The following is a 25,637-nucleotide window of genomic DNA, read 5'->3' as shown; positions in this document are numbered from 1 at the left end:
CCTGAAGGCAAACGCTCAGACATGTGCCTCCCACCCTAGGTGTGCCCTAGAGGAGCATATGCCCTAATTTAAAGGCACAAGGGACTCAGTTCAGGGGACAGTGAAAGGCACGGCCCCTGTGATCCCCTGCACAGAACCCTCCTGCAGATGTGGCAGCCAGGCGGATCAGGAGTCTGTGTGGAGTTCTGTTCCGCTGCAAGTGGCAGAGTGACTAAAGCTGAATTCAAATAAGTTTAAGCAAATAAAAAACCTTTATTGTCTCATGTAACTGGGAAGTCCAAGGGGCATATAGGCTTCAGGCATAACTGGATCTAGCAGTCCAGATCCTGTCCTCAGAATTTTGTCTTCTCTCCTCTCAACTTTTTAAGGCTGAGTCCTTCCACATGGTGACAGAGATGGTGACTAATAACTCAAAGCTGACCTCTTCCTCTCTCTTTCCCAACATTCATATAATCCTTAAAAGGAGGAGGTAGAAGAGGAGGAGGCAGAGGAGGAGATTTCATTGTTCCTGAACCAATCACTGAGTCTAAGAGGATGAGAATGAGACTGGCCAGACTGGTCGGGGCCCACCTTTGAGAAAGGAGGATGATTCCCTGATGACAGCTGCATAAGATCCCAAAGGCAAACAGTGCTCTCTTATCAGAGAAAGGGGAAAGGGACTCTAGGGGTCATGAGTCCACTATACCAGCATCCCACATGCAGACACAGTCAACCCTTAACCTCAGGACTGGCTTATGTACTCAGAATCAGCACATACAGATTTTCTTCATATTCTCCAAAATGAAATCAGAAACTAATCAAATTATTTTGCCTCGAATAATTACAAAGCCTAGGAGTACTCTGGGTCTGGCATACCAGGTATGTCTCTACTTCCAAAAATACTTTCAAGAGAAATTAGAAATAAGTGATCTGATCATCCCAGTGTGCCTGGAACTTTCCAGTTTTAGCACTAAAAGTCCTGAGTCCCAGGAAACCCTTTAGTCTTGGACAAACCAGGATGTTTGATTACTTTCAAATGAGTCTTTGGTTATTGTTTGCGGCAGACGGTTCCTGAGGGCTACAAGGCAGGTACTACAGGGGGTCAGGTCTGCGATCTTGGAGCCCAGAGTCCTTCCCTCTGAATTTCTACATCACCAGAAAAAGGACTGGAACTCCTCACTCCCACTCCACCCAGTCCCTACACATACATGTGCACAGAGGGAAGCAGCAGCTGAGAGAGGTGAAGTGTTATTTGCACCTTGGCAAGGGGTCTCTGCCATGCCTCCAGCTCCCCTACACAGGACAGGAAGCCTGAGCCCAGCCCCACCAGGGCCCACTCTACCCGGGGCCAGGGGCTGCTTTACAGGCTGCGGGGAGGCCGCAGGGAGAGGGTTCCAGGTGGTGACTCCTGTCCCTCTCCTGCTCCTCACAGACCAGAGGACCCTCTTCTGTGTTTGGTGCTTGGTCATCCATGTGTTCAGCCTCACCCAGGCGCTGCCTAGATGACAGAAACCAGGACTGCAGAGTCACCCCAAAGGACCTGCCCCTCCCACCCCACCCACCCAGGATGTCCTTTGCCCCAGTGCCTCCTCCAGGTGCCTGGCATCTCACCATGCTGGCCCTGGAGCCCACCAGTCACCAACCAGACAGAGTACAGAGGCTGGGCAGGGCCCCTCCCGGAAGCCCTCATTGTGTCACAAGAGCCAGCTCAGCCACTCCTCTATTTCCTCAGTGCAAATTCTTTAACTCAAACCTTAAAACCAACTACATGGCACTGAAAAAATCCTCAGAGTATTTTGCCTTTACTGGCCACAAGACTTGCACTCATTCTTGTCTGGCAGGGCAAGCAGGGCTGAGGCTCATCGGGACAGCCAGAAACGGGGCTCCAGGACCACATGGCCAGCACCACAGGGCTGCTGACTTTAATCCATCTCCGTGCAACTGGAATTTATTCCCCAGCAAGAGCTCAGGGGCTTTCTTCTTCCTAAAGGTCAAGGCAAGAACACATGAGCGTCCCCTCCCAAGTAATCTCACACAACATATTCACACAGCACACTCATACAACACACACTCGCACACTTACACAACACACCACTCAGACACGCTCACAGCATACTCACATACACACCTGTTCTCACACTCACACACTTCTCACACACACACACGCAGTGGGGAGGAGTGGGGGAGTCCCCTGCCCTGGATCCTGCCAAGGACAGGCCACAGGTTCTGTTTTCACATAACCCAAATGCCCTCCCCAAAAGATCTCGGTCCCCTCATTAAATATCAGCCTATTTTCAGTTACTTAAAGCTCTTTCCTGGCTGTGTTCCTCCTTTCTAACATCAAACACAATTTTCAATCTGTGTCTTCCCACGAATCTTGCACCTTATTCTCTCTCTGTGCCCAAGCATGGTATAGCCTCACCGGGCAGCAAGGAACAAGCCAGACCCCAGAAATCAGTAGTGAGAAAGGCCTCTGAGGTCAATTGGTTGGATGGTCCACACCACGGCTGCCTCTCAGACTCACCTGAGACGGTGAAAATATACAGAGGTCTCCCCACCCGGTGTTCTGCCCATCCCCACACTGCCTTCCTAAATGCAAATGGACATTGACCTAAAGTCAGTAGGGAGCCGAGGCCCTCTTCAGCTGTGCTGTCCTTGTCAAACCCAGGATGTGATCTGAAGGCATCTCCTGCTCATGTCCCTCCCAGGCCTGACACTGTCCCTTCTGCCTCCCCTTCCCTGTGGGGTGGTGGGCAGGGACCCTTGACTCCAGGATTTGAACCAAATGGAGCCCATGGGGAATTATTTTTCTCTGTTAGAACTTGGCTAGAACCCAATTCAGTCAAAACATAGAGCACCAGTGAATGGCGTAGTATACTAGTCCATTATGCATTGTATAAAGGAATATCTGAGACGAGGTAATTTACAAAGAAAAGAGGTTCTGCAGGCTGTACAAGTATGACACCAGCATCTGCTTGGCTTCTGGTGAGCCCTCAGGAAGCTTTTACTCATGGCAGAAGGCTGACAGGGAGCAAGCATGTTGGGTGGCAAGAGAGGAACCAAGGAGGTGTTGGGAGGGCAAGTCTTTTTTAACAACTAGATCTCACTTGAACTCAGAGCGAGAACTCACTCATTACCACCAGAAGGCACGAAGCCATTCATGAGAAATCCATCCTGTGACCCAAATACCTCCCACTAGGCCCCACTTCCAACATTGGGGATCACGTATCAACATGAGATTTGGAGGAGACAAACATCCAAATGATATCAGGTAGACTCGAACCATCTGACATGGTTCTTAAGACAGTGGAACTAGGAGAAACCCAGCCTTGCTAAATTACTGCAGGGCTGAACTTGCCAGAAGGCCTCCCCTTCCCTCTCCCTGTGAAGTCTGGGAGTCTCCCAGAGGTGCCCTGGCTCAGGAGCTGATGTCAAGAAGCTTGGCAGAGTCTAGTTATGGGTGCTTGGTCAGCCAGCCTTGGACCAAGCAAATGTGAGGGCTGCCTGTTACAACCACCCCTATGTGGGAGAACCCAGGAGCCTGGCAGGAGAGAACTGTGGGATGGAGGAGGGAAAAGGGAAGCCAATGGGAGAAAGAGGAGGATGAAGGGAGAGGAAGAGAGGAAAATGAGAGGAGGAAAAATGGGAAAGTGCCAAAGAGAGGAGGCTCTGTGCGGGAGGCTGGGATTTTCAGAGGAGCCCAGATACGCCATCACTCTGTAAAAACGTCAATCAGACCCAGCCATTTCATGTCTGGAGATTTAGCCACAAGAAATGAAAACGTATATTTATGCAGAAACCTGCATGCAAATGTTTACAGCAGCTTTATTTATGATTGCTAAGCATGAAGGGAAGGAGCTTTGTGGCTGTGTGCGGTGGCTCATACCTGTAATCCCAGCACTTTGGGAGGAAGAGGCGGGTGGATTTCTTGAGCCCAGAAGTTCAAGACCAGCCTGGGCAACATAGTGAGACCCCGACTCTACCAATTTTTTTTTAATTAACTGGACATAGTGGCAAATGCCAGTGGTCCCAGCTACTCAGGAGGCTGAGGTGAGAGGATCACTGGAGCCACGGAGGTCAAGGCTGCAGTGAGCCCTGATTGTGCCACTTACTCCAGCCTGGGTAACAGAACAACACTCTGTCTCAAAAAGAAGAACGAAAAGAAAGAATTTTGCCCTTCAGCTGATGAATGGATAAACAAATTGTAATAATTTTACAATGGAATACTACACAGCAATGAAAAAGTAAACTCTTGTTACACACAAAAACCTGGACAAATCTCAAAAGCCTTATGCTCAACGAAAGGGGCCACACACAAAAGAGCAAACACTGCATGATTCCATTTATGTGAAACTTCAGAAAAGACGCACCTAATCTACGGCAACAGGAGGCAAATGAGTGGTTACTTGGGCCGAGGGGGAAGCGCAAGGCTGTGAGACCACCTCAACACAGATGGAGCAGGACTCTGATCTGGCTTAATGGGGGACGCCCAGAGGCAAAGTGAAGAAATGAATGAAGCCTGCCACCTGGCCTCCCACCATCTCCCTCTCACACAGGCCCTGCTCCAAATTTCTCCTCCTCCTCCACAAACGTGCAGATTTCTCTTTCCTGAGCTCTATCCCGTCGGGGCCCAGAGTGATAGTTGGAGAGCCTGATAATAAGCGTGCCCTGCTCTGGGAGCCTATAGTGTATTTGGAGAAAACTAAACCTGGTGGCCATTCCTTGTAGATAAAGAGGGAAAGGCATTGATCTGGGGCCTTTTGCAGGCTACCACTTGCTCCAGGAGCCCCATGATGGCTGATGAAGGTCTTCCAGCTCACCCTAACCACACAGTGCTGAGGGTCATTTGCTCTACTGTAGAAGCAGGATTTGCTCTCCTTCTTAAACTCTCTCTGCTCAGAAACCTTCCATGAGTACCACTGCCAGCTGAAGAAAGATTGTGATTCTTTCACTCCATAGCCATGAATCTCCTTAATCCCCTTCTCCAACCTTCATTCCTTTACTCATGCCACCTCACTTGAGAAAAATGTCCTCTCCCCTCCTCTTCATCTGTCAGGCCCATACCCTTCCTTCTTCAAGGACAAGTTCAAATTCTTCCTCCTCCAGGCCCTCTTCTGACCTCCCCAGCCCTGAGTGGCCAAGCTCTCTGAGCAGCTTCTTTTTACCTCTCTTCTCGTATATGACATGATTGTCCTGAGACTATTTGTGTGACCCTCCTGTCTCACCCCACTTAAATTGGGAGGTCCTTGGGCCAGCGACGATGTCTTTGTATCCCTGATGTTACTGTACTGTGGATCTCTTACAGTAAATCAGTGCCAGTCATGTGCTAAGTCCTTTATCTCATTTATTCTGGACAACCATCCCGTGAGGTAGAAACTGCTATGCTTCCCGCTTTACAGATGGAGAAACTCAGGCTTAGAGGGATAACCTTACCCAAGTCCATGTAGTTTATATGTAACAGAATGAAGGTACAAACCCAGGTCTATTAAAGTCTAGACTGCTATACCACGCTCAGTCTTGAGACAATGACGATGTCATCCTCCCCAAAGTGATGGGTGATAAGGAGTAAACTCAGTGTGCAGAAGGCTCTTGGCACCTCATTGTGTGAGCAAGAGAGTCCAGAGCAGGGAAATGAAGCCTGGCATGTAGCTGAAACCAGAGGCCACAAGTTTTAATGGCAGGAACTTCATGAAATGAGAAATATTGAACTGTGGATACAAGTGCTTTGAAAATGAAAAGGGCCAGTCACCATAGCTCATGCCTGTAATCCCAGTACTCTGGGACGCTGAGGCGGGCAGATTGCTTGAGCCCAGGTGTTTGAGACTGGCCTGAGCAACACGGCAAAACTCCATCTCTACAGAAAAAAAAAAATACAAAAATTAGCTGGGCGTAGTGACGTGTGCCTGTAATCGCAGTTACTCAGGAGGCTACAGTGGGAGAATCACGCTTGAGCTTGGGAAGCAGAGGTTGCAATGAGCTGAGATTGCACCACTGCATTCCAGTCTGGGCAACAGACTGAGACTCCATCTCAAAAAAAAAAAAAAAGAAAGAAAGAAAAAAGAAAAGCACTAAGCTGGCCCTTAATATTTTGTAAAGACAAAGCAAGGCAGAAAATATTCATGAGCCAGATATGTTGATGACGCTAAGAATATAAACATTACCTACACTGGGGTGAAGGCCCTTTCTTGTAATGTTTGTACTTTGTTATCTTGTCATCATGAAATAGAGTCATATTGAGTTTGTGGGCCAGAAGTTCTGGGACATCTCAACATATTAACTTCCGTGGTTGATTTTTTTAATCTCCTCTTACCCAGAGAAGCTATAAGACTTGTTTTACTTTATGTCATGAAAATTATATTCCTCATTGTACATTCATTTTAGGAAATTGGATTTTATTTATCAAGGAACATAGGCACATAGAGGAAGCCTTTTAAAAAGACAGTGCAGGCTGGGCACGGTGGCTCACGCCTGTAATCCTAGCACTTTGGGAGGCTGAGGTGGGTGGATCACCTGAGGTCGGGAGTTTGACACCAGCCTGGCCCACATGGTGAAACCCCTTCTCTACAAAAAATATAGAAATCAGCCAAATAGGAGGCCTTGAGGAATGCCCTGGTGTTTGGGGCTCAGCCTGGGCCTTATTTGATTGGGAAGAGTGGAGGAGTGGAAGGGATGGGGAGACAGGTGGGACCCATGGCTTTCAGGACAGTATAGTGCTATGGGTTGAGTTGCCACGGAAGTTCCTGGACTTAGCTTGTATAGCCTGTTCTGGCCTATCTCTCCCTTAACTTCCCACCCTACTTCCCCTGTCCCAGATGGTTCACATCTCACCTCCTAATTGATCGCTTGTTTCAACATCAATCATCCTTGCCTTCTTGAAGTTCAGCTTTCCTGCTCAAAAACCATCAATAGCCCCCCACTGCTTAGAGACTAAGTCCAAATGTAAAGTATGACCTTTTAGGGTCATGATTATGGGACCCTAATCTAGTATGGAATGAAGGGTGACCTCTGAACGCAGGGCAGACTGGATCAGTACCAGTCCGTGGCCTGTTCGGAACTGGGCCACACAGCAGGTGGTGAGTGGTGGGTGAGTGAGTGACGCTTCATCTGTATTTACAGCTACTCCCCATCACCTGTATTACCACCTGAACCCCATCTCCTCTCAGATCAACAGTGGCATTAGATTCTCACAGGAGCACAAACCCTATTGTGAACTGTACACTCAAGGGATCTAGGTTGCACATTCCTTATGAAAATCTAATGCCTGATGATCTGTCACTCTCTCCCATCACCCCCAGATGGGACCATCTAGTTGCAGGAAAACAAGCTCAGGGTTCCCACTGATTCTACATTATGGTGAGTTGCGTAATTATTTCATTATATATGACAATGTGATAATAATAGAAATAAAGTGCACAATAAATGTAAGGCACTTGAATCATCCCAAAACCATCTCCCGCCCACCCGTGGAAAAATTGACTTCCCTGAAACCAGTCCCTGGTGCTAAAAAAGGTTAGGGACTACTGCTGTAAACCATGGATCTTCACAAATGGGAAGGATTGTTATTGATCCTTCTAAGATGTCCCCTGTCACCACAGGGAAACTTGGATCTCTGAGCCTTTGAGGGGTTAGATGCATCTGGCTCTCCATCCACACTGTCAGCAACTTCAAGCTTGGGATTTCCTCTCTTAGTAGGATGTATACAGCAGATGCTTACTAGGTACATGAACTAAATTGAATTTGTAGAGTTTGCTGAGGGATATGGTGCTGAGTCTCCGTCCTTGGCAGAGGAGGGGAGGGCAGGGCAGGAAGGAAGCTGTGAGAGCAGCAGGCTAAGGCCTCTCCACTTTCTGGAGGGCCAGGCACGTGAAGAGATCCCACAGGTACCTCCAACCGGGTTCCATCCCTGCGTTCAGGCCCAGTCTGTCCCATGTTCAGATCTCATCCTAATTTCAAAAAAGCACTTCTATCTATGGGCCAGAAAAGCCGGTTGTGGGGCCCCAGGCAATAGCTCAGGCAGGAAACTCCCAGTGTACACAGTCAGGCAGCAGAGCAGGCAAAGCTGCCCTTGTCAGGCCCCTCAGTGAGCCACTAGGCTAGAGATAGGAATCATCTGGGAGGGGCAGGAGCATCCTTCAGGCTGTCCTGAGACCAGGCAGGGGCTGGACACACCCTCTCTCCACCTGGCCTCCCAGGAGGGAGGACAGGGGGTGGTTGCCCCAGACCCTCTTTTCATGAAATATTGGGCAATTATTTTCTTTCTTCACCCTCTAACTTTGGGAGCCCTGACCCTAGTCTCTTTGGGAGTTGTGGCCAGGGACCCCATGAAGCGACCCCATGGGCTTGGTATCCATGAAACTGAAGTGGAGTTGGGAGCGACGGTCCCATCCTCCTAGAGGGGCATCTATGAGCCATGACCTCTACAAGCTGAAGAGATAGAGCTTTCCCAAATTATGGCGGGCTAGTCCTACAGTCATGCGGGTCCAGTGTCCTCTTCTTGCCACCCACTGTGTCCTCGAAGGCCTGGTCATTCTGAGTGGCTGGGGGCTACGGACTGCTGACCCCAAGGCCCAGAGCCCTGCAGGTCCCTGTATTTCTATGACCTGAAGACCTGTGATTTCCTTGATATGAAGAGATCTAGGCCCAAGCACCGTATCTGTCTACCCACTCAAACCACTCCCAGAGCAATCCCAGCCACTGCCAAGCTGTGGCCAGGAGGGTGGAGCTCTGAGTCAGAGTATAAGTTACTGATCTTGCCACCCAGCTGGAGAGCTGCCGTGATGCTCCTGAGGCAGATGCCCGCCTGGGTCTCCCACCCCCTGCCAGACCCATGCCAAGCAGAAGATGGCAGGCCCTCGGCCACCTGTGCCTTGAAGGTGAGGGGGGGTGCTCCGTGGCTGGGGCCAGAGGCTGAGGGCCAGGGAGGCATGGCCAGGAAGTGAGAGGCAGGGGTAGGGAGCTGGGGGCAGGAGACGAGGTTCAGGGAGGGCTGGTAGGCATTGGACATCCCAGGGACCTGGGTTCGGGCAGCCTCATCCTAAAACCTGGGGGAAGTGGTTTAGCCCAGCTGCGGTCAGGGCTCCTGCATGGGTGGCCCAGCTGAGAGTACCCTCAAGCTTTTCAAGGCACCATGAAGTGGCTTGGGGCCATCCTGGGGCCAGGCTAGCACCCAGGGTAGACAGTATGCCGGGGGGATTCACATTTGGCCTGCCCTAATGGCAAGCAGGTATTAACCCTGCAAACATCCTAAGCTCCTATGCTGTGCGAGAGTATGGTGTAGTGTATGGTGAGAATTGGTGGCATTGTCAATCTGTTGCCATCAGCTGCCCACCTGGGTTTACAGTCAAGGTTCCTGGGTCTATCCAACTCCTCACAGCCTCACAGGGAGACCTCTGGGTTCATGGATCAGGTTGCCAGGGCTCTAGACCAACCCTGCCTCTGTTTCCCCATCTTGGCAATAGGGAGATGGCCTCAATGCTTCAATCTGCCATAGGGGCAGATTGAAGGGGCTGATCAGTCTGAAGGGGGCAGTGAAGGATCGTTAGTTGGCTCCTCGAAGGCAGCACTTCTTCCTCATTCCCCTCCCCAGGGCCTCCTCCCCAGCTCAAATTAAATCGTCGAATGACATGGGTGATGCCCTGAAAGTGCTTTGTCTCTTGGTGGGGCAGATGGAGACCCTGTTCAGTCTCCAAGGAGCCCAAGGCAGGGAGCTCTGTGCTGGGTGGTGGCCGGTGCCCCCGCTGCCCAGCCAGGTGGACACGGCCTCCTGGGGTGTGCCCTGGTTTCCCTGCAGCACTTGGGTGGCTGGAAGGGCCTCTGGCCAGCCATTGTTCCTGCCAATCCTTTTGAGCCTCCAAGAGCTTGGGCCAGGAGAGATCTTCCACAGAGGTGACAGAGCTTACCTCCAAGGGGGCAGTGAAGCAGCTGAGAGCCCAGAGCCCCAAGTGTGGCTTCATGAGCCTCTCCATGAGCTGCATCTGTCCCTGCGGGATTTCTTGCCCTGACCACTCAACTAGCCTGGTGATAAAAAGGAAAACAGCAGTAGTAGCTCCTTCCAGGTGACACTTAGTCTGGGATGTTGCTCAGAGTGGCTGGGACATATATTAGTGTCCCATGATGTCCCCTCCCAATGATCTCCTTAAAGGAGGGCCCACATGTTCTGGAAGACAGCACCTGGCTGGTCTAAGCTCCGACACAGGTGTTGCAAGGAACTGAAGGGTACACCCAGCTCTCTAGGGAGGAGGAGGTGGCATCACCCCGCCTGGCCTGACCTGAGAAGCCCTGGGGAGGGAGTTCCTGCAGGCTCCCCAGGAGCCATCTTCCCCTCTCTCCAGGCTCCCCAGACTTCATGGGATGGTTTGCTGAGGGTATGTCTGCCCCAGGATGGGCATCAGACCCACCACTTCTGAAACATGGTTGTCAGACCCTTCCCCAGACCCCACTCCCACCCAGGTGCCTGACCCTGGGAGCCCTTCGGTCATTAAGTATTCTTCTGACTGATTTGTGGTGATGGCTAGATTCTTGGGGTATAGGGAGAGCTCCAATGTGGAGGCTGAGGCTTTTCCTCCTGTCTCTGCTACTGACTAGTCTAGCATGTGGCCTGGAGCAAGCTGCCAGCTGGTGCTGTACATTCACGGTGAGAGCCAGGTGGATGGAGTGAGAGCCAGGTGGATGGGGTGCATGGGTCCTGGAGACCTGCGCCCAAGTCCCAGCTCTGCCACTCCCAGACTGTGTGAGCCTGTTTGAGATGTAATCTCTCTAAACTCAGCCTTCCCCTCTGTAAAGCAGGGATAATGATGCCTTCCTTGGCGGTGGTTGGAGGGTTAGATAAGAGCATATGCCCAGCACCTAGAGCACAGCCCAGCTGAGCCTGCCAAGAGCGGAGTCATACATTTTGTTCCCCACCCCCACCCCTGCTGAAGGTCATATCTATAAAAGCAGGGGTGGGAAGGGGCAGCATTGGATTACATCATAGCCAGTCCTGAGATTGAAGGGGCTGCCTCTTTTCCACATGAGCTGGCATGGTCCCCCAGTCCCCAGTAGGTCCCCAGGGGACAGTGGAGTCCTGGCAAGATCAACCCCAGAATCCAGGCTGGGGAGGGGGCTGGGACTGTGTGTCTGCAGCCTGAGCAGCGGGGCCCTCTCTCTCCCCTGGCTTCCCAGAAAACTGCTGTCCAGGCTGTCCTCCCCATCCCAGCTGTACTGGTTGTCAAAGTGGCTAAATATACCTCTGTACGGTTTGCCAAATAGTTCTTGCCTTGAGCTCCAAGTCCCCAAGTGCTCCCTGGTCCTTACCCCAGGGCCCTCCCAGTGCCCCCCTGAAGGATGAATGCCTGTCCCTACTCCAGGGCTGCAGCCCAGCTGGCATGGTGCCTGATCATGTATGTTCTTAAATACTTTGACTCTTCACCCTGATACCCAATCCCAGCCAGGGAATCCTGTTCTAGAGACGAGCTTGTCTGAGTCCTTAAAGCTTTGGCCCTTACCACAGCATGAGCAACCCTGTAAACATGGGTTCCTCGGCCTCCCTGGTTTCTGGTTCCCACACACACATCACAGACACTGTGCTTTGCTCTGTTGCATCTTTCCACTCTAGATTAATTACCTCCAGGTCATGAATTTTTGCTCATCTCTAGCAACACTGATCGAACAGATTATATCAGAAGCAAAATAGGTACATTCATTGCAACCCAAGAAGGCCATTTCTCATAGACCTGGTTCCTGGAATGATTCTGGGCCCCAGAGCTAAGTCCCATATTCCTGCTGCCTTCCTCCCGGCATGGCCCAGCTGGGAGGTCTCTCGAACCCCCTTCCCAGTCCCAATTCCGTGCTGGCAAAATGTGGTTGTCTCCTGAAAACTGGGTCTCTCCTGAAAATTCATGAGCTGGAGGGTGTGATCTGAGGCTTAAGTGGAGCAATCTGTGGCCACTGGAAAGTGGGGACCTCTCCAAGGACCTCACGGCTCTGATGTTCTCTAGGTGTTTAAAAAGAGAGGGATATCCTAGAATGCGTTGGTAGAAACAGCCAGTAAGAGTGCGGGCCATAGAAGAATTGTCAGAGTTTGGTGGTTATTTTTTAGCCTTGGGGAAGTGCTGAGTGAAAAGAAGAATCTGTCAGAAAAAATTGTTTTAAGGAGAAGAAAAGCAAGGAAGAGGAGATGAGGGCAAGCAACATTTGTCTTCCTGTTTGCCAAGTAAACAGATAATCCCAGTGGGAGAAACACAGGCTTAAGAGGTAGCATTGGATGTCTCTGATTCCAGCTGTGAGCCCGGCGTCAAAGGGCTTAGCCTCTGATTCTCTGTCTGTAAAGACGAGGCTAATAATAATTGCTTCGTGGATGGTTGTAAGGATTAAGCAAGATAATGTACGGAGAACCCATACACAGCACCTGCGTATGGCTGGCACGCAGCAGATGCCAGCTGTTATTGTTGCTGAGTTAGAGCAGGAAGAAATGGTTACCCGCATTGGAAGGCACTGAGGTTAGATGATGGGAGTGAACTTGTCCTGGAAGGCAGGACACCTGGAGTGAGGTCCCGAGGGAGAGTGTGGCTATGCCTTCCCTGCCAGAGCAGATATGGAAGGAGGCAGGTTGGGCCACAGGCAGCCCCTCCTGGAGGCGGGAGAAGGGCTGTGATGGCTGAGAGGACCACGAGACCTGGGTTCAGAGCCCTGAAACACTGGAATATCCCTCAGGACGGACTCCTCCTGGGTTGAAGCCCCCACAGCTTGGACTCTAGTTGCCCTCTGAGAAAGTGGGCCGGTGGGCACAGGTTTTGCCAAAACCGCTTGCTGGTGACAGTTGACCCTGCCTCCTCACCGCGCCAGCCCAGGGTGCATGCTGCGCTCAGGCAGAGTGAGAAAAGAGGAGTGAACCGTGCCTCGGAGGTCTGGCCAAAGGCCAAAGGCCATAGCCACGTCTGCAGCACAAGAAGAGAAGCAGTGTGCATGGCTTTTGGCCCAAATCTTCGGCTCCCAACAGAATGCTGTTAGAGCAAGTTATTGACCATGAAATGTTCAACATTGCAGAGTTGACCTCACAAAATAAATCTCCAGACCTATAATTGAGTGTGAGTTTGACTTTTGCCCTGATTTTGAGGCAGCTGTTGAGGAGAGGAGGAGACCTTAAAAGGAGCTAAATAACGTGACCTTCCCAGAATTGGCATTCTGTTGCTGATCAGAATTAAACCCCAGGGGCCGAGCACGGTGGCTCACACCTACAAACCCAGCACTTTCGGAGGCTGAGGCAGGCAGAATCACCTGAGACCAGGAGTTTGAGACTAGCCTGGCCAACATGGTGAAACTTCATCTCTACTAAAAATACAAAAATTAGCCGGGTGTGGTCGTGAGTGCCTGTAGTCCAGCTACTTGAGAGGCTGATGAGTGAGAATTGCTTGAACCTGGGAGGTGGAGGTTGCAGTGAGCCGAGATCCTGCCGCTGCATTCCAGCCTGTGTGACAGAGTGAGGCTCTGTCTCCAAAAATAATAATAATAATAATTAAGCCCCAGGAAACCCCAGGAAAGTCTGAAAGGACCAACATCAAAAGATTGCCTAGCCTGGGCAACAGAGTGAGACCCTGTCTCAAAAAAAAAAAAAAAAAAAAAAAAAAGGAAAGATAAAAAGATTGTCTCTGAGTGGTGGGATTATAGAAACTTTTTTTCTTCATACCTTGTTTCCCCTGTCCCCAATCCCAACAGTATTTAAAGAGAGAAGAATTGCATCCTCTTAAAAAGGTATAAAGCGATTCTGGCAACACGGAGTAGAACATGCAGGGTGGCGTGTCGAGGGTGCCAGTTCAGAGGCTTCTATAAACATAGACATTCGGTTGGTAGGCATTTACCAGGGGCCCAGGCAGGGAATGGATGACAACAAAGACTCATCTAAGCCCGGATAAAACTCTCAGTGAAGGGGCTTCAAGGCCTGAGATTCCAACAGGAAAGGCATGAACCAAGAATAGAACCAGGACTCCTGAAGAGAACAGGCGCGAGACTGCCCCTTCAAGGGTGTGCCAGCCGAGTGGAAATGCACCTCAGCTTGGCAGCCTTGGGCCCCTGGGGACCAGAAGAGGTTTCCAGAGTCCAGGAGTATGATTGATGGTGGGGAGACTTCTGCAGCCAGCGAGAGGTCGCAGGCCTTGACAGCAACAGTCTGTGGCCAGCTTGACCTGCTCTCCCCATCAAAGCCACTGGCCGCCATTGCCTTTAACCTCTCTGTCTCCGACTCGTATTCACCCCTAACTCCCTAGCATCTAGCATAGGGCCTGGCACACAATAGGTGCTCAAAAATATACTCTAGAAGATGATTCATTCATTCAGAGGAACAATCAGAGGGCTGGCACCCTCAGGGCAATGGAGGCAGGGCAGTGAGCACGCAGGCCCTGAGCTCTGAAGACAGGCCATGGAAGAGATGCCGGCCAGGAGAGGGGTGAAACGAAAGCGGCTCCCACAGGCTTAACGCCTGGGGCCGAGTGAACAGGCAGAGGGGCACTGGGAGAGAGCTGCGGTCCCTTGGTAGGCAGGAAGGGTGATCCCGCGACACTCTGCAGCTGCAGGGTCCGGAGAAGCTGGTGTGGCTGGGAAAGGTGGTTTCAGGGCCTCTGGGAGGCAGAAAGTAATGGGTCCAAGGGGGACAAAGTAGAGCAGTGGCTGCTGCAAGACTCAGAGTGCTGGGGCAGCTCGGGAGGGGCGCAGGGCCTTAAGGAACCACAGCCACTGCTCCGGACACTGTGGCCCGGGGAGGGCTCTGGGTGTTCCTTGAGGACATGGGCTTGAGATGATGGCAGAGCCCCCAGGAGGTGATCAGAACTAGAAGAGGGGTGGGACGGCAGGAGGAGCCATCAGCACCAAGGGGGCAGCGCTGGGGGTGTTGCTGCACCCCAGTTGTTAGGACAAGGTGCTAGGGGAGGGGGACACCTCAGGGCTCTGGTCCCCTGGGGTTATCGTGACCTGCAGAGGCGTCTGACAGGAGCCAGTCATCAAACCAAGGACTACTTGAGCTTTTGCCATCAGGAAAGAGAGGTCACCGCAGACCAGCCAAGACTCCACAAGGACCTCTTGTGAGAAACGGAGGAGTGGCGAGAGGCGGACTGTTTCCTGGGAAGGAAAAATAGAGTGACCAGAAGGACTTGCGGGAGGATACCCTGGGGAAGAGGCCCAAAGGGCAAGGGAGATGCAAAGGTCTGGGCTGGAGCTAAATAAGTACCAGTGGGGGTGATCCCCTGGCACATGGTCTCCCAGTGAGTAGATGTGACCGTGCATGATCAGTGTCTGTCAGCACCCCCTTCCCACAGCCACACTGTGCCTGCCTCCCAAGCAGGCTGCCATCTGGCCTGGGCAAGGGCAAATATCTGCACGTGGGACAGTAGGAGGAAAGTGCTAATAAGCAGTGAAGAAAGGAGAGGGAGAACACCTCAGGACTCCCTTGCCGTGGGCATTCATTCTGTGCATGGGGCTGGGACATTCATTCACTCACTTAATGCACATGTATTGAGCACCTTCTAAAAATGAGCATGCTGTAGGTACTGGAGGTACAAAGATGAAAAACCAGTCAGGGTCCCAGGCTCTCTGGAGCTTCCAGGACCTTCCAGGCTGAAGAACAGACAGAAACCCCAGCAAACAATGACAAAACAGCATGGGGAGCCTGGCAAGGTGGCTCACGCCTGTAATCCCAGCACTTTGGGGAGCTGAGGTGGGTGGATCACCTGACATCAGGAGTTCAAGACCAGCCTGGACAATATGGTAAAACCTCCTCTCTACTAAAACTACAAAAAATTAGCTGGGTGTCTGGCAGACATCTGTACCTCAGCTACATGGGGGGCTGAGGCAGGAGAATCGCTGGAACCTGGGAGGCAGAGGTTGCAGTGAGCCGAGATGGTGCCATGGCACTCTAGCCTGGGCAACAAGAGTGAAACTCTGTCTCAAACAAAAGACAACCAGCCTGGGGGTTGCTGTAATGCAAGTGGGGAGGCACAGAGGGAAAGTCTCCCCCTGAGCAATGGCCTTGGGGTGATGCTTGAAGACTGAGTCCTCTGTCCTCTCCTTCCACAGGAGGGGCTGTCTCCATGCCACCTGTTGACAGTGCGGGTCATCCGGATGAAAAATGTCCGGCAGGCTGATATGCGTAAGTATCCACTTCGTTTCTCTCTTTCTCCTCTGCTTACAGGGTCTGGATGGAAGAGGCCCTGGCTGGAGAAATGGTCAGGTGGATCCGTGTGTGTGTGTGCGCTCGTGCATGGTGTATAAGTGTATGTGTGTGCATGCATGTGTATTCTGTACTCAAGTTGTAGTTCAGACTTCGGGGTTTCTGTCACTCTTCCAGGCCCCTCATTCATGCTCTTCCCTCGGCACTACCCAAGAGCTCTGTTTGCCCACTGTCTCCTCCCCACTCTCTCTTCCTGGAATCGATTTCCAAGAGCACCAGCTCTGCCCACACAGAGCACTCCTTGCTTCTTCTTTCGTTTAGGGCCTGTTGGGCTGAAGTGGAAGGGGAGGTGCTTAGGCATCATGGAACCAGCTGCCAGGTGACTCCCGGAGCCCCTTCTCAAGACAAAGATCTGAAACGAGGCTCTGGGGGCCAGGCCAGAGCCCACAGTACCCAGTTCTACAGTTCAGCCCGTGGATGTGGCTTGACTTAGCAGGGCTGTTTGTGCAGTGCTGGTTCCTGGCAGCCCCAGCCTCCCACTTCATCCCAGAGCCTGCTGCATTTCCAGGCCACAGGGGTCAATGGAGGCATCTCAGTGGGCAGAATCCTCCCCACCCCTGTTTTGGGTGGCATTTTAAGACATCATGAGAACCAAAAGCCCCTCCCCACACTGCCCACCCCTGGCCCCATCCAGAGAGGAAGTTGGCCCCCAAGGGGGAAAAAGCTCTATGTCCAGGCCCCACAGGTAGGGAGCATCCCTGCTCACCGGTAACCACACAGGAATGACTCAAGGGCCGCAGGGATCCCCAAAGGCCAGGGAGGGCCTGAGAGGGGCAGAGAAGACACAGAGCCCTGAGATTGAGCGTACATTTTAACAAGAGGAGCTATCTATGTCCAGAGCGGTTATAGAACAATAGGAGACAGCATTTCCATCTTGTCACCAGGGAGTTTAGAGGCAGAGGAGAACGCTGAGAGCCGGGAGTGGCCAAGAAAAGCTGCACAGAAAACCTGGGGTCTGAGAGGGGCAGGGCCTGAGCATCTAGAGGCCTTGGGAGTCCTACCTTGGGGAGAGGCTGTCCTGAGGGAGGGAGCCACACCTTCTAAGCACCTGCCTGGTTGACCTGTGGCCAGACATCCACACACTACCTGATGCTCCCAACAACTTGACTGGAGGCCCATTTTGTAATGAGAGGTTAACGATTGCCTAAGAGGGAAGTAGGGTCTGATCCCAGGTCTGGAGAGTGTGGGAAGAGAGGAGGCAAGCCAGGTGTGGAGAACCAGGAAGTGAGGCAGAGGAGGGATTGGATGCCTTCAAAGTGTTGGGGTGCCTGAGGTCTTGAGGAAGAGATTGCATGACTTCCTGAGGGCTTGTATGCAGCTTGTGCTAGAGTGCAGGTGCGGAGACTCTGGAAACTTGTAGGAAGCTGTCACTCCAATGGAGGGCTAAGTGTGAATGGGTGAGTGTGGGAGGGCCCTGAGCCCCAGAGACAGCAAAGAGATCAAGCAGGATTCCAGAGACAGAGCCTCTGGAGAGCAACATGTCCAGAGCCTGCGCCAGCAGCAGTGGCTCCAGTAACCTCTAGTTTGGGTCTGTGTCTGCCAACTGGCCAACCAGAGGGCCAGGGACTTTTCCTCAAGCTTCTTGGGGTCTTTCCCAGCCCATCGGTGAACAATCTGAGGAGCCAGGGAATGTCCTCTGGGTCCGAGACGTGGCCACTTCTCTTGCCTTTCTTGTCCATACCTCGGTGGCCAATCGGACACCTTCCCACTCTTGGGCAGAGTTCACCCTCCTCTTTGGGACAGTCCAGCTCCCACATATCCACAGAAGTGCTTACCTTCCTCCAACTCCTTCTGCTTTTTCTTTTTTATTTTATTTTATTTTATTTTATTTTGAGACAGAGTCTCACTCTGTTGCCCAGGCTGGAGTGCAGTGGCTCAATCTCATCTCACTGCAGCCTTGACCTCCTGGGCTCAGGTGATCCTCCCACCTCAGCCTGCCAAGTAGCTAGGACTACAGGCATGCACCACCGCAAATGGCTAACTTTAAAAAAAAAATTTTTTTTGTGGAGACAGGGTTTCACCATGTTGTCCAAGCTGGTTTCAAACTTCTGGGCTCAAGTGATCCTCTGTCTCAGCCTCCCAAAATGCTGGGATTACAGGCATGAGCCACTACACCCAGCCCTCCAACTTCTTTTGAGATGTATCTGTCCCAGCCCCTCCAGTCACCTGGCTTCATGTCCCCATCTGCATGCCTGCACCTTCATGCCCAGACCGCCTATTGTCCAGGGCCCTTTCTTCTGTCTTCTTCCTGCCACACCTGCCACTCAGCAGGTGATGGGGTGTGAGGAAGGGCAGGCAGCTAGAGAAACAGGCTGTGGTCTGGCTCTACAAGCCTCCTCCTGCCTTCCCTACATGCTCATCGGGCAGGCAGGCTGCCTTTGGGCGATACCTGGTCCTCTTTGGAAACCCCCTTGTTTCTTACGTTTTCCTCATTTCCCCTGAGGAACAAGGCAGAAGGCACATGTGGCATCTCAGGGTGCCAGCCCCGGTCATGTCCGGTCTGGATTCCACAGTTGCTGCAGGCTGGGCTGTGTTGCTACCTTGCCCGGGTTAGATTAAGACTATCCTGAAGTCTTTTAGGTCCTGGGTTACTCTTGTCCCCAATTTTTCCCTTCTGGTTTGAATCCAAAATAAACAGCACTTCCATTTAGTCTTGTAACTTGTGCCTGAGTTTCCTAAAATTTCGAAGAGGCCGAATGGCAGTGAATACTCAGATTCAGGGCTGACTCCTCGATAACCGAAAGAGCCCTGGGCCAGGACGGAGGGACAATCAGGCCTGGAAACCTCCCACTGGTCAGGAGTTTTTGTTTCTCTTGGGAAAACGAATTAAAACCCAAACCAGCACCCCAAGGGATATCAGACAGGTGTCTCCAGAGGTATTAGAGAGACAAAGTTCTGAACATCTATAGAGATGATTGAGTCATCTCTGCCACCCACATTCCAGGAAAGGAGAGATGTCATTCAGATGACCAAGCCCTCTGTCACTCCACTAGGAACAAGGATTAGAACCTATCTGTGCCTAAGAAATCCCCATAGTCCATGAAATTCTCAGAACCAGGTCACAGTTGCCTAACCATTCATTGCTGGGGGTGGGCAGGGGAAGCAACTCTCTGCAAAAGAACTGAAAAAGTAGTGCTTGGAATGTGGGTGTCTGATCAATCTTGTCTCTGCCAGGAATATTTCTTTATCTTAACTAGACATTTAAGCCTTAGGCCAAAAATACTGAGTTTTTATTTAATGGGCTTCATGGGAGAATTTTAGGCATGGACTAATGATAGGAAAACAATTTTAGAGGGAAGGGACTCTTACAGGGTCCATTAAATTGTGCGTGCGAAGCGCGTTACAGAGCCAGTAGGTGTAGAGCTGGCCGGTCCCTGCCTGCAGGCTGCCAGCATACAGGAGACAGACCTGAGGGGTGTGGTCCAGGCCCGGGAGGAGGGGCCAGTGTTCTGGAAAAGCTAAGGGAGGGGTTCAAGAGGGCTGAGCAGGTCCCCGGTGAGTCTCCCTACCAGCAGAGCAATGAGACGCGCTGACCTCTTACCTGTATCTGCGGTGATGTATCTGTACCTGTATCCTGTGGCCACGTGTATAGAGACAGCTGAGTCTACCTGTTGTTGCAATGCAGCATAGGGGCGCCCCCCAGGGGAGGAACAGAGGACCCTGGGCTCAGGGGTACCTGGCCCAGACTTGGGTGCTCAGGGAAAGCTTCCAGAGGAGGTTCCTTCTGAAGCCCCAAGGGGCTAGCCAGGAGAAGGGTGGGTGAAAGTGGAAGAGTGTTCTGGGCAGAGGGAGCTACATGTACAAAGGCACTTTTGAATACAAGTGACTGTGTTTGGCTGGAGTCTGAAGTGTGAGTGCGTGTGTGTAAGTTTGAGTGCATGCGTACGCGTGTAAATGTGTGTGAATACGTGTGTGCACACGTACACATGCTCACACACAGAGGGCAGGGGTGGGGTATTAGGGAGGGTGGAGAGATGAGGCTGAGGTTGGGGAAGTGAGCAGCACAGCCGCTTTGAGTGGCTGGGACTCCTTCCTGAGGGCAGGAAGGGAGGGAGCCCCTGGAGGATCTTAAAGTGGGGAGTGGCACGGTCATATCTAAAAAACTCCCTGTGGCTTCTCTGTGGAGAAAATATCAGAGTAGGGCAAGACAGGAGATGGGAAGCCCATTTGGGAAGTGGCCCCAGAAATTATGGTGGTCTACACCAGGGCAGTGGCAGGACAGATGACAAGTTGGGGGGCCCAAGAGAGACAAAGGGTTAAATCAACTGAATGTGAGAGTCAAAGATGACACTGGTTTCTGGCCTGGACACGTGAGTGATGGTAAGGAAGAGCAGGTAGAGCATAGACGGGAAGAGTAGGGTGATGAGGTCATCATTTTCTTTTGATTCTGTTGGGTTTCAGTCATTCTTTTTGTCTGGATTAAGTGATTATCATGACATCTAAAGGGTAGTGTTATCTCACCTTTCTTCAATAGGAGGAGGGCTGTGAATTCCAATTCACTGAATGATGAGGCCTCAAAGATCAACCAGATTTCAGGGATGAAATCAGAAGCTAGGAACGCCTGTGATTTAGATCAGGGCTCTTGATTCTGATAAACCTTTCAGTGTGGTGACAATGTAGGGTGAAGAAAGCCCTGGCTCCACTCTCATCAGTGACTATTAATAATTAAAAACTAGTTTGAATCAGTCCTACTAGTGTAGAACTCCCATCCTCCCACCAGCTTAACTGTCGAGAGGATTCTCTGACGCTGGAAACTGTGTTGGCTTTCACCATTTCCTATGTATCTGGTGTGTACCCTGGGACTCACCCTCACTGACTGCCAGGAGAGTGACAAGGGCAGTCATGGCCCCTCTGTCTCCCTCCTCCCAGGTAGAATAGAGCAGGGAGCCAGCCTGGACTGCTATTTTCACCCTATTCCTTCTGCTGCTCCAGGTGGAAGACTTAGGAGACCTTCTGTCATTTTGGGAGGGCTTGTTGGAGTCAAAGTCTCTGTTCCTTCTCCAGAGCATATCCAGCAACATCACCCTTGGGTTGTTCATTTAGAATGAAAAAGAAGTACGTGGCCACAGAGGGGAGGGTTTCTTGGGCCATAACCTCACGCTGTAGATCAGGGTAGGTATGAAGAGCCTGGCTGGATGCAGTGGAGGCATTAAGCCATATGGAGATGGGAGTTCCTGCTCCTCAATCTTGCTGAATAGCTAGTTTCACTCAAGCCCTTGCCCACTGGGGCCCTTCTTCTTGACCGACTCACGAAAGACTGTTCCTTCTCAACCTCACTTCTCCGCAGCCCAGAGGGAGCGCTTGGCCCTACTTTGGTTTTCCTGGTCCCTGGGCTAAGACAAGAAGTAATCCAGACCCTTGGGGGCTGGTCTTCCAGATCTTACCTTGGCAGAGGGAAAACTGTGTGACCATACCTTGTCCCAAACCAGCACGTGTTTGCTCAGAGACAAGGGTGCTTCTAATAAGAGCCGGAGGCCATCTGTGTCTATGAGAATGGCCAGTGGGACTGGGTCGCTCTCTGTGAGATCCATAGCCTGCAGTCTGTGACTTCTTGGGGATCTGGGTCTCTGGAAAGTTAGACCCATGAGTGAGGAGAGGAACTGGAGCTGAGATGGGGCCTGGCTCTAAAAGAGGCTTGCCTGAAGCTCCCTTTTGACTCCACATGTTCTCTCTGAACCTGGATTGGTTCCATTTATCTTTCTCGGACAGTGAGCCAGACAGACTGTTTTGTGAGCCTCTGGCTGCCCACCGCCTCTCAGAAGAAGCTGAGGACAAGGACCATCTCCAACTGCCCAAACCCAGAGTGGAATGAAAGCTTCAATTTCCAGATCCAGAGCCAAGTGAAGGTGAGACATGGAGGACTGCACCTGTCTGCCCCGTCTGCATTTCTACTCCCCTCTCGCCCACTTGTCCTTCTCTTTGCCTCTGTGTTCTTATGCCTCTTTGTTTCTCTTTCTGCCTACTTCTTGTCCTACAAACCTGTCTTCCCACTTACCTACCACTTCCTTCTGCTTGTCTCATGTTTGCCCCTCTCTGAGTCTATTTATCTTTCTAGCTTTTTCTCCTGGTCTCTGTTGTCCTAATTGTTGCTGAAACTAGGTGTCTCTTAATCCAAAACTTTGTGTTTCCAGAGTCTTCTCCAAGCAGGGGAATACACAGAGTGGAAGAACCATTCTATTCACTAGGTCTGAGGCCAGTCTAATTCCAGCCAGAGGGTTCTCTGCCTCTTAAATTATTTTCATATTGCTTTATTATTTCCATTTCTTTGGGTGTGTATTCTTTTATTTGTTGAGTTGTTTCATAGGATTGGTCTTCAGATATATGATGACTCTAAGTTGAGTTCACATCTCCCACGGGATAATTATCCTTTGAGCATCCTGAGTTGTGACAGCCTCAGAAGAGATCCCTTAAGACAAATTTGGCCTCATCATAGTGGCATCAGCCCCAGTATGGAGGTGCTTGAGGCTTGACAGCTCCACCTTACTGCCTCCATGTTTTAAGGATACTTATTTATTTTTGTTACGTGATGTATCCTTTTTGTTTTTAAGAAGGGCTTTATACTTACTATTTTGTAAATATCTTTTCTATCATATATGTGAGTTTGGTAAGGGAGGAGGATTTGGATGTGGGTTCAGTCTGCCATCTTGAAATCAGAATTTGAGCTTCCTTTGGATTGTGGAGCTGCTGGGTTGGTTCTGGGACATACTTGGGTTTCTAGTAATTACAAGATCAACAATCACATCCAGTTGGGAACCTACAGAACCACCTTATGTCCACTAGATGTATTTAAGAGGCAGCCTCAACCCGCCTCTCCCAGGATCCTTGGATCAAGAGGCCTTGGAGATTAGTCCATGTCACCTGAGAACATTGACCTCAGAGTTCAGCCAGATGACAGGGTAGCTGCTTTGGGACCATCCATGAGACATTACCAGGGACTGATGAGTCAAAGGATAGAGTTCATATACCTCACCCCAACCCCACCAATTATCAGAATCCCTACAAGCTTTGCCACATCACTCCCTGGAGTGGTAGATGTTAGCTTCCCCCATCTGGATTTTCTAGCACAAAGGGGCTGTCTTCAGCGCCCAGGGGCCCAGTGCTGGCCGATTCTATATCTTGGCAGGGGTCTTGCTTGCTCTTTCCCATCCATCCTTCCCCTCAGGTGAAATGAAATCCTTCCATACTTCACAGGTCTCTGCCAAGCTTATAAAAGAGGCAAAATTCTCTAGTAGGAGAGTGAGAGCAGAGGCCAAGAAGGCTTCAGGGAGTTGAAAAGGAGGGAATAGACACTTTACTTCCTTAATTCATTTCCCTACAAATGTCTCTCACGTCTAAGCAGGGACTTCTGGGCTGTCTCCCATCCCCCAGACCTACCTCCTTGCTAGGACAGAGGTCAGGCCCCTTGTTCTGGGAAGGGGTCAATGCAACCGTGGTAACCAGACTGGCATCCTTCCTTCTCCCCTAGAACGTGCTAGAGTTGAGTGTCTGTGATGAAGACACAGTGACACCAGATGACCATCTCCTGACAGTTCTCTATGACCTCACCAAGCTCTGTTTCCGAAAGAAAACCCACGTGAAGTTTCCACTCAACCCGCAGGTGGGTGCAGGGGTCCCGGCCCTCAGACTCCGGCCTCATAAAAACCTCAGAGCTGGTGCTGATTCCCCAGGGTCTTCTCTGTGTACACAGTCAAGTTGAGAAAAGATGGTGCTGCTGGTTTAAATCCCAGCACTGTCACTCACTATGATGTGATGCCGTAAAAATAACTTCCTAAGTTTCTGTTTCCTCATCTACAAAATGGTGATCCTAATACCTACCACAGAAGGTTGTTGTGGGACTTAAATGAGAAACCATAATTCAGGCAACTAGCAGTATTCATAGAACACAGTACAGATGCAGTAAGCCTTGGTTCCCTTCCCTCCTTTTCTTCCCTCAGAGTCCCGTTGCTGGGATGGCCCCAGGAACAGAGGACAGATGAGGGTAAAGGCGGGCGAATCTGCAGATCAGAGACAGCCGGAGCTGGAGCCCCCAGGATGCTGTCCATTCAATCATTCAACCAGCACTTGAGTGCCTGCGAGGGGCCGGCACTGTTCCAGGCACTGGGTCCCCTCGGGAACTAGCATCCCTGCCCTCACCTAGCCCTGGCTTGCCTCCAGTTACACAGCAAGAGGTGTGAGGGACTCAGTGAAGGAAGGAAGGGGCTTTCTGAAGGCGTATCTCAGCGCTCCCTTGCCACAGGCACTGAGCCCCTTGGGAAGGCAGAAGAGCAGTGGGAAGCCAGGGAAGTGACAAAAAGGAGATGTTCTGGGGCAGAGGAATGCACATGCTGGGGCTGGGGGTCAGCTCCATACCTCGACCTCCCCTGGGCTGTCAGTGATGCTCCTGATGTCAAAGACCTGGGGACAGAGATTGGCAGAGGAGACCACAAGCGCACTCCATGGCAGTAGGCAGCCGTGGGGGAAGGACGGAGGCAGGTCCACAGGGGCTCTCCAGGAGGCAAAGGGTTCTGGTCAGCAGAGATGTGCAGACGCCACTCACAGCCGCCTTCTCTCCCTCCCCTACCAGGGCCTGGAAGAGCTGGAGGTGGAGTTCCTGCTGGAGGAGAGGTGAGTGGGCCCGGGCCCCGGGGCCCACCAAGGTCCTGGCCATCAAGTGGCTTCTGGGAATGAGCATTTCAGAGTCAGGTCAGCCTTTATGCTGCCCCACCCTCTTCCAGTCTCACTCCTGGCACTAACCCTGACTCTTCACGGTGCATCAGAATCACCTGTGAGCTTCTCCATAGTGTAGGAGCCTGGGCCCCACCGCACTTACCCAGTTCTCCTGCCCTCAGCATTGCTTTAAGGATCTAGTACTCTGGCCAGATAGCCTGCCAGGCCCCCTGCATTCCCAAGGGCGGCTTCTGGGAAGATTTCCTGCCACCATGGCGATGGGGACCTTGTTGAGGCCCAGCTGAGAAAGAGGTCAGAGCCCAGGGGTCTCCTCCTTGACCAGAACTGTTAGAACAAACACCCCAAACCCTGGCCACAAGCAGAGGCCACCCCCTCTGCAGCCAACTCTGGAACCACGTCAGTGGGAGGCTCAGGCCCATCTTGCAGGGTTCTTTCCAATCTTCTTTCTTGCCTGCTTGCCTTCCTTCCTCCCTCCCTCCCTCCCTTTCACCCTTCCTCCCTCCTTCCCTCCCTCCCTCCCTCCCTCCCTCCCTCCCTCCTTTCTTTCTTTCTTTCTTTCTTTCTTTCTTTCTTTCTTTCTTTCTTTCTTTCTTTCTTTCTTTCTTTCTTTCTTTCTTTCTTTCTTTCTTTCTCTCTCTCTCTCTCTCTCTTTCTCTCTTTCACTCTTTCTCTCTTTCTTTCTTTCTTTCTTTCTTTTCACTCTGTCATCCAGGCTGGAGTACAGTGGCACAATCTCAGCTTACTGCAACTTCCACCTCCTAGATTCAAGTGATTCTCCTCCCTCAACCTCCCAAGC

General features: G+C 51.5%; 1 protein-coding gene across 5 annotated transcripts in view; it reads left to right on the top strand.

The window, feature by feature from the left end:
• Positions 1-25,637, top strand: part of PLA2G4E (phospholipase A2 group IVE) — a 64,044-nt gene that overhangs the window by 16,289 nt on the left and 22,118 nt on the right. For 2 of the 5 annotated variants that reach the window (XM_005559276.5, XM_073995586.1), the window contains exons 2-5: positions 16,021-16,093; positions 21,884-22,020; positions 23,640-23,771; positions 24,738-24,778. In XM_005559276.5, coding sequence (XP_005559333.3) covers positions 16,021-16,093; positions 21,884-22,020; positions 23,640-23,771; positions 24,738-24,778 — 383 coding nt within the window. The other 3 variants (XM_073995587.1, XM_045395337.2, XM_073995588.1) reach the window with 3 other exon arrangements.

The sequence above is a fragment of the Macaca fascicularis genome, chromosome 7 (genome assembly GCF_037993035.2).
Source record: "Macaca fascicularis isolate 582-1 chromosome 7, T2T-MFA8v1.1".
NCBI lineage: Eukaryota > Metazoa > Chordata > Mammalia > Primates > Cercopithecidae > Macaca > Macaca fascicularis.
The sequence above is the reverse complement of the archived record's forward strand: the minus strand, read 5'-3'. Positions and strand labels throughout refer to the sequence as shown.